General features: G+C 37.9%; 1 protein-coding gene across 12 annotated transcripts in view; it reads left to right on the forward strand.

The window, feature by feature from the left end:
• RNF111 (ring finger protein 111) overlaps nt 1–12142 on the forward strand; it is an 84525-nt gene that overhangs the window by 43028 nt on the left and 29355 nt on the right. For 10 of the 12 annotated variants that reach the window (XR_010590732.1, XR_010590733.1, XR_010590734.1 and 7 more), the window contains 5 exons: nt 147–310; nt 2151–2348; nt 3332–3651; nt 4697–4952; nt 7281–7632. Coding sequence is in view for 9 of the 12 variants with exons in the window: in XM_008164058.4 (XP_008162280.1) it covers nt 147–310; nt 2151–2348; nt 3332–3651; nt 4697–4952; nt 7281–7632 (1290 nt within the window). In the remaining 3 variants the exon portion in view is untranslated. The remainder of the gene's footprint in view (nt 1–146; nt 311–2150; nt 2349–3331; nt 3652–4696; nt 4953–7280; nt 7633–12142) is intronic. The other 2 variants (XM_065558279.1, XM_065558280.1) reach the window with 1 other exon arrangement.

The following is a 12142-nucleotide window of genomic DNA, read 5'->3' on the forward strand; positions in this document are numbered from 1 at the left end:
AACAAATACAGTTGGAACCAACTCACAGTAAGCAGGAAACTTAGTTTTCATCTCTGACAACCAGACTCACTAAGAGAAAATGTATCAAGTCAAGGCCAAACGTATGTGTTATTTCTCCAGGCAACCGCATTTTTTTTCCACTTCAGGTCTCGTTCGACGCTCGGACACTCAAGATCTCACTGGAACCAAAACTCTAGCTCTCATGCTGCTCGATCACAAGAACAGCGGAACCGTAGTAGGATTTCCACAGTCATACAGCCGCTGAGACAGAATGCAGCGGAAGTGGTGGACCTCACAGTGGATGAAGATGGTGAGTTATAATTGTGACTTAGATCAATATAATGAGGATGCAGTATGAAAGAGCAGAGGAACAGGGGGATGTTGTCAGCAGAACAGAAAACTGAGTTAACACTAACAAATGAATATTTGGTTGCTATTAAAATATAGTTGTTGCAATCAAGAGGATAAGCCAAAGTAAACCTGCTTGTCAGCTGCTCCATACACACTAAATCTTGAATGTTGTTGCTGAATTTATGCTAAAAATAAACATGTTAGTCTAGTGGATGTTAAATAAAAAAGTTGATGCCTTTTATTGGATTAATGAGAATTTTGCTCTTCACTATGAAATTGTAATGGATTGAAAGATATGCATAGTAGCAAGATTCAAGTTTAACTTAAGATCAAAGGGTGACTTGTCAGTCAGTTTGCCATTTCTCTTCCTAATTACTGTCTATATTTATCATGAGGCTCTACAAAAAGGACTCCTTTAAAAACGTCTGTGGCAAAGTCAACTAATCTTAAACAAAAAAATATGGGAAATTGTTGTAAGAATTATTACTGTGTGAAATAGATAAAATTACACCACTTAAATGTGAAAGAAGATTAGTAATTCTGCTGTTAAGTGAAAATCAACTCATCCTTAACTATGGAGCTGCTAAGGTATCTCCACAGTGGTTCTCAAGAGACTCTCTCCCATTGTAATTGACTTTTTTGCCTAGCTTAGTGATTCAACGGTCTAGTATTGATGGATCTTACACCATCTTCAAGGAAGAGACTGTGATATTACAAACATTGCATAATGACATTACATTGAATCCCAGGATGAGCAGGATAATTGAAAAACCAGGGAGAGCTTCTATTTACACTAGTAAGTGGTATGTTGAGAGAGTACTACGGGACTATTTTAATGAGGTTTTAACATTTCCCCTAACTTCTGGAAGTTGCTGCTAAAGATTCCAGCAGGCATTTAAAATCTATTGGCATTTTACTGGTTGAAAATAAGGAGGACAAAATTGAAGTAAATAGGCTTTTTTAAAAATCTTTTTCTCTAACATTCTTTTTGGAAGTATTCTACTCCAGTGTTTTGAAAAGGAGATGGTTATAGCAGGTCTTTATTACTACAACTATGTGCTTTAGTTTAATAAACAAATATTGTTTGAAAATGGTTGATTTCAAAAGGGATGCCAACTTGTCTTGTAATTTTTACATATTTAATTGTGCCCAATATCAGAAGGAGTTTTTGAAAATCAGAGCTAGTATGACACACTTGGAATTATTAAACTGGTGTAAAGTAGAACCATTAATTAAGAAATATGAAGGTTTTTTGAAAAGCCACTGGACCAGGTTGTGTAAACTTGTACAGTTCACTGATATGCATTAAACACAGATGATGATTATGAACTACAAGTAATCATATAACTGCTTGCTTAGGGATATGTGAAAGTCAGTAGTAAATGAGTAAACCAGTTCTTGCATCATATATTACAATGACTTAGTTTCCTTTCTAGTTATGTATAATTGCCAAATAAATCGAATTCTCTTGTTTGGCTTGTGGAATGATTTTATACAGACTTTTTACAAAGTTTGACTTTACTAAAAAAAAAAAAGCAAAAGAATACTCACTTTAAAACTCTTCATACTTTGGATTTTTCACACTTGTTGAGGAAATAGAACTAACTTTCACATTTTATATCCCATCAAGCCACTTGTTCTGAATTTATCAGCATCTGGTAGAAATAAAATCCAAAACTTCCTGTAAAATAAACAGTTGTAAGGAAAACTGAATTTCTTGGGATCTTTAAAAGCTTAAATAGCATGTACTGTTGCAGTAATCATTATACTGATTCTCTGTAATGTCCACACTTCCATAGAGCCCACAGTTGTGCCAACAACCTCAGCTAGAGTTGAAACCCAGGTTGTGAGTTCTACTTCCGGTAACAATACCAATACATCTACCTCAGAGCAGGCCTCTGATGCTGCTATAAGTGTATCCACTAGCCAGATCTCTACAGCACCAGAGACATTGACTACTCTTCCCAATAGCAGCACTGCTGGGACTTCAGTGGGAGGTACAGAATAATAGAACTTTCTCAAGATCTGTTTTATGTTTAAATTGCTTTGCTACCTGTTATTATATGCTTAGGCCTGGCTTTACTTTGTTTAAATGAATTATTGTGTCTGTGCAGATACTGTTTAACAGAATGGCAAATTTAGATATTTTTCAAAGTAACACCGTTTATTAATATTTAACACAATAGAAATTAAAGGTCCCATGAGTTTAAGGCCAGACTCTGCCTGTCCCTGTGTAAGTGTGCTAGAGAAGAGAGATCTTAAGGAAACTTCCTCGAACATACCACATGCAGGGGTCAGTCATCGTTGGACTTCAGGGGAGCATGAGGTCAGTTAGTACACCTCTACCCCGATATAACGCTGTCCTCAGGAGCCAAAAAATCTTACTGCGTTATAGGTGAAACCGCGCTATATCGAACTTGCTTTGATCCGCTGGAGCATGCAGCTCTCTCCCCCCCACCCCCCCACCCAAGGCGTTGCTTTACCACGTTATATCCGAATTCGTGTTATATCGGGTCGCCTTATATCGGGATAGAGGTGTACTACCTGCAGTACTAGTAGACCCAGGAAGGGACTTCTCTGGTCACAATATGTGGTGCATGGGACCTTGTCTGTGCCCGTAGCCAGCAGCTGCGATGAAATGTGGGTTTGAATGCACTCTGAATGTAATAATGCAAGATTCTTCCTCTGACAGTTCATATGAACAGATCTAACTGATTAGTTTCAGGACTTCTCATAGAAGTAAGTGAAGCCACCTTTCATATCCTTTTAAAATGTTTGAGTTTCAAGTGTCATTTGGTGAAGTCTCCTGTAATATTGTTTGATGTGGATGTATTTCCTACCCAATTACTCACTATTTAATGGGGTAATGATTGATTGAATCCAGATACTTCTATTTCAGACACTATTTCATCATGCATCTTCTACTTCCTTTTCCAAGTTTCAGCAACACTAAATTTGTTTAATTTCTCTCCATTTTAAGATGATGTAAGGAGAACTGCCTCTAATACTACACTGGAAACTGGTCCTCCTGCCATGCCAAGGTTACCATCATGCTGCCCCCAACATTCTCCGTGTGGAGGATCTTCACAGAATCACCATGTATTAGGACACCCTCACACAAGTTGTTTTCAGCAGCATGGCCACCACTTCCAACACCACCATCACCACCACCATAATCCCCACTCAACTGTCCCACTGTCTCCTTCGTTCAGTGACTCCAGTTGCCCTGTTGAAAGGCCTCCTCCAGTGTCAGCTCCTTGTGGAGCAAGCAGCAGTACTGGCACCAGCTACCATGACCAGGCATGTTTAACTTTTATGATTTTTCACTTTACATTTTTAAAGCAATGTTAGCAGTATAATAGAATAAGACTACTGAATTGGGAATTCACTTATCGTTATCTGTGGCAGGTATAAAAGAGGCTTGAAATAGGAAAATTTGAAGCATGAGTTCTGAGCAGTGAAATTAAATTAAAAAACAAAAAAACAAACCAAAAACAGAAACAACTCCAAACTTATTCATTGGATGTTGACACTGTCACTTGTACACCTCTAAAATTTTTTAATATTCCTGTTTTATTTATAAAACAAAACACCAATGGCTTAGAATATACTCCACATACTTTGGACTCCTAAGTAGTTCTAAAGTATATAGCAGTCTTCTCTAATATGATCTGACTCTAAAGGTAGGCTCTTGAGGTTACTATAGTTTTGTTACTAATTCAGCCACTGCAGAAAAACTAATTTGTCAAGTATGTGTTTCAGAATCCTTTTAAAAATATTTGCACTTTAACTTCAAGTTCTTTTTAGAAATGCCTCTTGTTTTTTGTTTAAAACCGCAGTTTCAAGCCTCTGAGAGCTGAACTGTATAACTTATTCCTAGAACCTATGATTTTTTTTGTAACCATGCTCTTCGTAATAAAGCTTTTGATCATTTTTATAACTATGAAACTTATATCAGTTAGTCCCAAATAAGAAGAATGCTAAGGTTACTGTTTGCATGTATGGAAATGTACAATGAAGCTCCCTCATGGGCATTGAATTAAGACTTGTTTTCGGACAAATGATTATAAAATAGAAAATAATGAAGCTAAACTGAAAAACTCTTATGAGTGTGAACATTCTTGTTCAACTCAATCCTCCTTCACAGTGTTCACTAAGCTTGTGAACTTTAAACAATAATCATATCTAAAGAATGCTCTACATTGGGGCCTTAAGCATTTTATCGCATTAAATATGTCACTTGCAAAACATTGCAGTAAATATATTTTGTTGTAGCACACTTAAAGGTGACCTAGCTTTAAATATTTGAAGAAATGCTTGAAAACAAGTCAGTTTGTTTATACAGCAGGCACTGCCAGTAGACTTAAGCAACAATGGTATAAGAAGTCATGGAAATGGTGCTTTCCATGGAGCATCAGCATTTGACCCTTGCTGTCCTGGTTCTTCATCCCGAACTGCAATTTATGGGCATCAGGCTGGTGCTGGCCCAAGCCAACCAATAGCAATAGATGGATATGGAACAAGCATGGTTGCACAGCCCCAGCCCCAACCTCCTGCTCAGGCCTCGCTCTCATCATGTCGACATTATATGCACTCTCCTTGTAAGTACACTTACTCTACCTATAAATATACTTGTTTGAAATACAAAACAGGAAAACATAACTTCCCTGACAACTTTGGTTATACTGTCCTCTTGATTAGGCCTTAGAACCAGCATTCCTAAATCTACAATAAGAAATATTTTTACTGTTGGTAAACCATCAGGGTCCTTCTGAGAATCCTTGCAGCATGGAGGAATTTAAATAAACAGATAATCCAGTATGTACTGCTTTGACTGTGCATAAGATACAGAAAAGATGAGGGTTTTTTTATGTTTATTACTGTGAATTAATGCTGTACCCTAAAAGTACCAACTTTATATAAAAACAAAACAAAATCCTTGAGGTTGAAATAGTGAAAAAAGACTTTTAGGGTAAATCATTTTTGTGGTATAATTAAAAGGCAACCTTCCTTTTTTTTAAAAGAGCATTTTTAGCTAAATTGTTTCCCACATAGCATTGTATACAGTTTATTTGAGAAGATTCTAAGACCTGAAATTTGATTATCTAAAGTAACGCATGGGAGTTATTTCTCTTTAGGCTCACTCAGACACACATTAAGTTTTTCAAATTTATACTTGTCAGATTTTTCCCCCCTCTGCCATGTTATTTTATCGTAACTATTCAGTAAATATCAGACTTTAATTTTTTGTTCTCCCCCAGCTTATCTGAGACTGGCAGTCTAGATCCTTTACTGTTCAATCATTTCCTTAGGAAATAATAATGTTGTCTCAAATTCCTTTTTTTTTTTTTAAATGCCACTTCTCTATTTCCTTACTTTGGCCCCCATCTTCCAATGAGCTCTGCTTGGGCAGACTCATTAAGTCAGTGTGGCTTCTCACAAGCATAAGGATCTACCCATGCAGAGCTAATTGTAGGGTTGGGGCCTTTGTGCCTTTTTTTCTCCATTTCTTTGCCTCTCACAATCCATTTTTAAATAATGTCTTTGAAATTTCATGAGGATAATATACAAAATTAATCCCTCTTTGAGGGCTGTTGCGCACAAAGGGAGACCTATTTAGTGCTTAAGAGTGTGTCTACACTGCAGTGTAAACCCAGAGTTTGAACTCAGGCTCAAGCCTGATCCCCACTTCTGTCTACACACAAATCATGCTGACCCAGGATCCCATGGGGGGTTGAGGATCCAAGACCGAGTCAAGCCAGAACCCAGGGTTCAAGTCCTATTGCTTTGCAGTGTAGACACATCCTGACTGGACTCTTACTCTGGGAGTCCACCATAAGTCTACCATAATCTTGTGGGCTGACTTTCTTTGTCCTCTGGACAGTTAACTTTGGTGGACAGTCAAGTTTTCCCAGACTGCATCATGACAGAGGGCTATAGTGACCACTTTTTTTGGGAAGGGACTAGGAAATCTGGGATATGGGTGGTTGGATTAGGGTCTGCATAGTGCAGTGTAGATGCTGGAGCCCCAGGTTGGGACCCAGGGTTCAACTATTCCTAACTTGGGGTTACAAATGAGCATAGATGCTCAAGCCCTGGGTTAACAAACCCAGGGCTTACTAACTCAAGTTCTGCTAACCCTGGAGTTACACTGCTGTGTTAACATACCCTAAATGTCAGTTGGGGTTTCCAGAAACTTATTTTCTTCAAACAGTGCCAAGTACTCAAAGATGCTTACGTTTTGAGAACAGTCAGGGACATGGACTTGCTAGGAGGCACTGGGTCTTTGATGATGATGATGATTACCACCACTGTAACATCTAGCAGCCCTAGTCATAAGTCAGGACCCATTGTGCTAGCTGCTGTACAAACACAGAACAAAATTCCTTTCCTTTTGTTTCTCTTAATACAATAAGTTTTAAAAAAGAAGAGGCTGACAGCATCCTGGTAGTTTTTAATCAGGTGTGTTACATGGATTTTTCCCACACTTTTCTTTTTTTGTCAATATTACAATTTTGTCAATATTAGCAAGTCGGATTTTACTATTTAAAAAAGATGCTTATTTTTTCCTCTTGCCCATCAGTCCTCTTATGGCAGCCAATTGGTGTGTATCCGTCCATCTCCAGTTATCAAGAAACATCCTATGAAAACTGGCTTTCTGGTTTCAGTTTTTCATTTTGTCTTGCTCATGTACGTTGATGGGAAGCTTTGGTTTTTATTTCACTTATTTTGTGAATTTCACATGTTGTTTATTTGTCAGTGCCTGTTAATCATTGTGAAAAGATAAATGCTCATGTTATCATAAAGATATTATTTGGATAGAAATAGAGTGCAGTAGAGAACCGGCATGAAGTTATTGTAGTTTCTTATGCATTTGATTGAGAAACTTTACTTACTTACTTTACATTAAAAATGCATTTTCATTCCAGATGCTTTGACGAGACCTCTTCATCAGTCTTCTGCATGCCCCCACTCTCACGGAAATCCTCCTCCTCAGCCACAGCCTCCACCTCAAGTGGATTATGTTATCCCTCATCCAGTGCACCCCTTTCATCCTTCCATCTCCTCTCATGCCTCTTCTCATCCAGTTCCACCTCCACCTCCACCACCAACTCACCCTTTAGCCAGTGCAGCTGCTCCAATTCCACAGCATCTTCCACCTACACACCAGCCTATTACCCATCATATTCCTGCAACTGCACCTTCAGCACAGAGGCTGCATCCTCATGAAGTGATCCAGAGGATGGAGGTCCAGAGAAGAAGAATGATGCAGCATCCAACGTATGTCATAAATGTTTAGTTATTGTTCTGAGTACATTTAATTCCTTATCCTCGGGTTTTTTAAATGCTGCATGTGACTCTTAATTGTAATACCATGGTTAGTGGACAATTACAATTAAATTGTGGTGAGATGTGAATCTTATTGTCTACCACCACAATTAGCTCTTATATTAGCAGTTGCAATAGAAAAGCCAAGGATTAAGTGAGCACTGAGGCTGAACTACCCTTTCACTTGTCAAGGTGGCCCCTCCAGGAAAGATCAGAGGTTCCTTAGTGGGGAAGCTTGGGGAAACTAGTACGTCTGTTGCCCATGCTTTACCTGTCCTGTGAATAAGCAGAGTTCAGTTTCAAGTGCAAGCAATTTGCACTTTTTTATTACCACTAACAGGTAATTTTAAAGCAAACATTAAACGCTAATAATAAGTAATTAGAAGAAATTAATGTTGCTTTCCAATAGGTTAACTGCCCAGCTTCCAAGCAAATCCTTAAGTGTTTTTTGCACTGTTGAAGTCAGCAAGACTTTTTTTTTTTAATATAAATTGACATTTTAAAACAAATGAACTGGAGAGTGAGATGGTTTAAAAAAAAATCTTGATCTTGTAAATTAGTGTGGATAAAATCACTTTCATTTTCATCTACATTAAAGCAAACATCATTCATAGAAATTTTGCCCCCCCCCCCCCCCCCCCCCCCCCCCCCCCCAAAGTGCTATTGCATGGCGTGACAACAAAAGACTAATTAGGGGGAGCTGTTCAGGGTTTTAAGGTCAAGAATTCTGGACCCATGTTGCTTGTTGAAAGAAATGTAACAATATATTTTTTTATACATGTTACTAAATCTTTTAAACAAAAAAAAATAGATCACCAAACTAATTTATTGTTTAACTAAACTAAAAATAAAGAAATACAACTACCAAATCAAAGTCAGTTCAATCAATCAATCTGAATGCTGGATTGGAGTTAAATCATAAAATATGTTAAATCATCAAACTGATTCGAGATGACCAGTCCTTAGAGTTCTCCAGAGAATTCTATAAAAAGGTGGTTGTATGTTTGGCTATAAACCCCAACTATAAAATGTTACCAGTTCTAATCAAATCCATGACCTAGATAAATTTTGGTTTCATTATTAAGATCTTAATCAGTTCTAACATCTGAACTACAACCTCAGGCAATTAAGCTTCTTTCTTAGAATTCTGTTCTTATGTAGTGGCTAACCCTTTCCTTCCCACATTTCTCCAAAACACATATTACAATACAGACTTGTATCTTTGATAAGCAGAAGTTTTGACAACTCCTACTTACCAAAAATTACAGATGATCCGTTTCTTGCATCCCAGGTCTTTTAAGTACAGGACACAGAACACACTTGAACGAGTATCTTTCAGACAGTTTTTTAGGGCTGTTTAAATTCAGTAAAATTACTTTCTGGCACCTATCCCTTGTGGGCTTTGAATGCTTATACATCTGCATGCACAGAATCACATTTTCACACCCTAAAAGTAAAGAATATTAAAAGGCTGGGACACCGCCAGCCAATGAAAAGAGAAAAATAGGAAAAGGAAAATAACAGGATTTGCTAACTCTATAGCCATCAGTCTTCTGGACTCTTACGGAATAGGAGCTGGAACTGCAGCCCAGGAGCCAGATAGTTATGTTTCTGGCACAGTGCTTCTTGCTAACAGACTTAGGTGCAGGGAGAGACTGGTCAAAGGCTGGCATACCTATTTGTTGTGAATTACTCTCCCTGATGTTATCACTCTCAGGGTTCTGGAACATCAGTTTTCCCTCAGGTGGCTTGTTGGCCCAAAAGGCAAAGCATCACTGTCTTACTGTTTCAGAGTGGTAGCCGTGTTAGTCCGTATCAACAAAAACAACGAGGAGTCCTTGTGGCACCTTAGAGACTAACACATTTATTTGGGCATAAGCTTTCGTGGGCTAAAACCCACTTCATCAGATGCATGGAGTGGAAAATACAGAGGCAGGTATAAATACAAAGCACATGAAAAAAGATGGGAGTTGCCTTACCAAGTTGGGGGGGTCATTGCTAATGAGCCAATTCAATTACGGCCACCTTCTTATAAATTCTCCAGAGAATTCTAATCAGTTCAATTGAATTACTTGTTAGCACTGACCCCCACTTGGTAAGGCAACTCCCATCTTTTCATGTGCTGTGTATTTATACCTGCCTCTGTATTTTCCACTCCATGCATCTGATGAAGGGGGTTTTAGCCCACGAAAGCTTATGCCCAAATAAATGTGTTAGTCTCTAAGGTGCCACAAGGACTCCTCGTTGTCTTACTGTTGATGCTTATAGTTTGCAAACTTTGCTTACTGAGTCTTCCAGTGACTCCAAGGCCTATCTTGGAGCCATGCAACCTGGCCCAGTCAGTTTTCAAGTAGGTAATCTGTAGCTGGCATTAGTTCAAACCAGTAATTTAAAAACTGTTCAAGGTTTTACATACCACAGAGACTGAAAGTCTGTGATCCCCAGCCTCCCAAAACCAAAAAAATTCCACTTTTTGTCACCAATTTACAGAAAGATCAGTATAAAAAGGCCTGTACAAATAGCTGACTAAACCCTTAGCAATAATCAATTGCTCACCCAACAAAAAAATTCAAGTTAAACAACTTATGACCAATGTCATAACTTCTTGCAACAAGACAATTTACACTAATTTCATAGTTTCTTCTTTTCATAATTTAAGGCCAGAAGGGACTATTAATTTTGTACGCTCAAAAATGCTCATAACCCCTGCAGATGGCTGGCTAAAGCCCTGATGCATGATATGTTATGTCATTGAGTTATAAGGGTTATGAGCATTTTTGAGGGTACTGTAGGCAACCTCATTCTCCCCATGCCCCATGAAGAAAAGGAATGAGCATTGGATCTCGTAGATTCACAGATTCCAAGGCCAGAATGGACCATCATCAAAATCCAGCCTGGCCTCCCACACACACAGGTCGTAGAATTTCTCTCAGAAGCTGGATTAAACCATATCTTTTAAAAAAAGATATCTAATCTTATTTTAAACTCTGAGCGATGCTGAGTCTACCACCTCCCCACTAAGCTGTTCCAATGTTTCATTTTGCTCCCAGCTAGGAAACTGCATCTTTAATTCAAGATTGATATTTGAAACTAGGCTGATAGGTCAAACAGTTTATGTTGTAAAATGTAATCTTGATAGACTGAAGTTACTTTAAAATCTCTCAAGGTGAAACTTTTATTTAAAATTAGGGCTGTCAAGCAATTAAAAAAATTATGTTAATAAAATACTATTTATTTAAATATTTTTGGATGTCTGCATTTTCAAATATAAGTGTACAATGCTCACTTTACATTTATTTTTTATTCTAAATATTTGCACTGTAAAAAACAAAAGAAATAGTATTTTTCAGTTCACCTAATACAAGTACTGTAGTGCAATCTTTTGATATGAAAGTTGAACTTACAAATGTAGAATTATGTACCCAAAAAAAACTGCATTCAAAAATAAAACAATGTAAAACTTTAGAGCATACAAGTCCTACTTCTTGTTCAGCCGATTGCTCAGACAAACAAATTTGTTTACATTTACATGTTGCCTGCTCTTGTTTACAACATAACCTGAAAGTGAGAACAGGTGTTCACATAACACTGTTGTAGCTGATGTCACAAGATATTTACGTGCCAGATACCCTAAAGATTCAGATAACCCTTTATGCTTCATCCAACATTCCAGAGGACATGTATCCATGCTGATGACGAGTTCTGCTCAACAACGATCCAAAGCAGTGTGGACCAATGCCTGTTTAATTTCATCATCTGAGTCAGATGCCACCAGCAGAAGGTGGCACATTCTATTTTTTTTTTATTTTTTTTTTGGTGGTTCGGGTTCTGGAGTTTCCGCATCAGTGTGTTGCTCTTTTAAGACTTCTGAAAACATGCTTCACACCTCTTCCCTCTCAGATTTTGGAAGGCACTTCATATTCTTAAACCTTGGGTTGAATGCTGTAGCTTTCTTTAGAAATCTCACATGGGTACCTTCTTTGCGTTTTGTCAAATTTGCAGTGAAAGAGTTCTTGAAATGAACAACATGTGCTGGGTCATCATTCGAGACTGCTATAACATGAAATATGTGACAGAATGCAGGTAAAACAGAGCAGGAGACATACAGTTCTCCCCCAAGGAATTCATTTACAAATTTCATTAGTGCATGATTTTTTTTTTTTTTTTTAACGAGCATCATCAGCGTGGAAGCATGTTCTCTGGAATGGTGGTTGAAGCATGAAGGGGCATACGAATATTTAACATATCTGGTACGTAAATATCTTGCAATGCCTGCTACAAAAGTGCCGTGCGAATGTCTGTTATCACTTGGAGGTGAAGTAAATAAGAAGCGGGCAGCATTATCTCCTGTAAATGTTAACAAACTTGTTTGTCTTAGCGATTGGGTGAACAAGTAGGACTGGGTGGACTTTTAGGCTCTAAAGTTTTACGTTGTTTTGTTTTTGAGTGCAATTACGTAACA

This window comes from Chrysemys picta, chromosome 10, assembly GCF_011386835.1.
Source record: "Chrysemys picta bellii isolate R12L10 chromosome 10, ASM1138683v2, whole genome shotgun sequence".
Lineage (NCBI taxonomy): Eukaryota > Metazoa > Chordata > Testudines > Emydidae > Chrysemys > Chrysemys picta.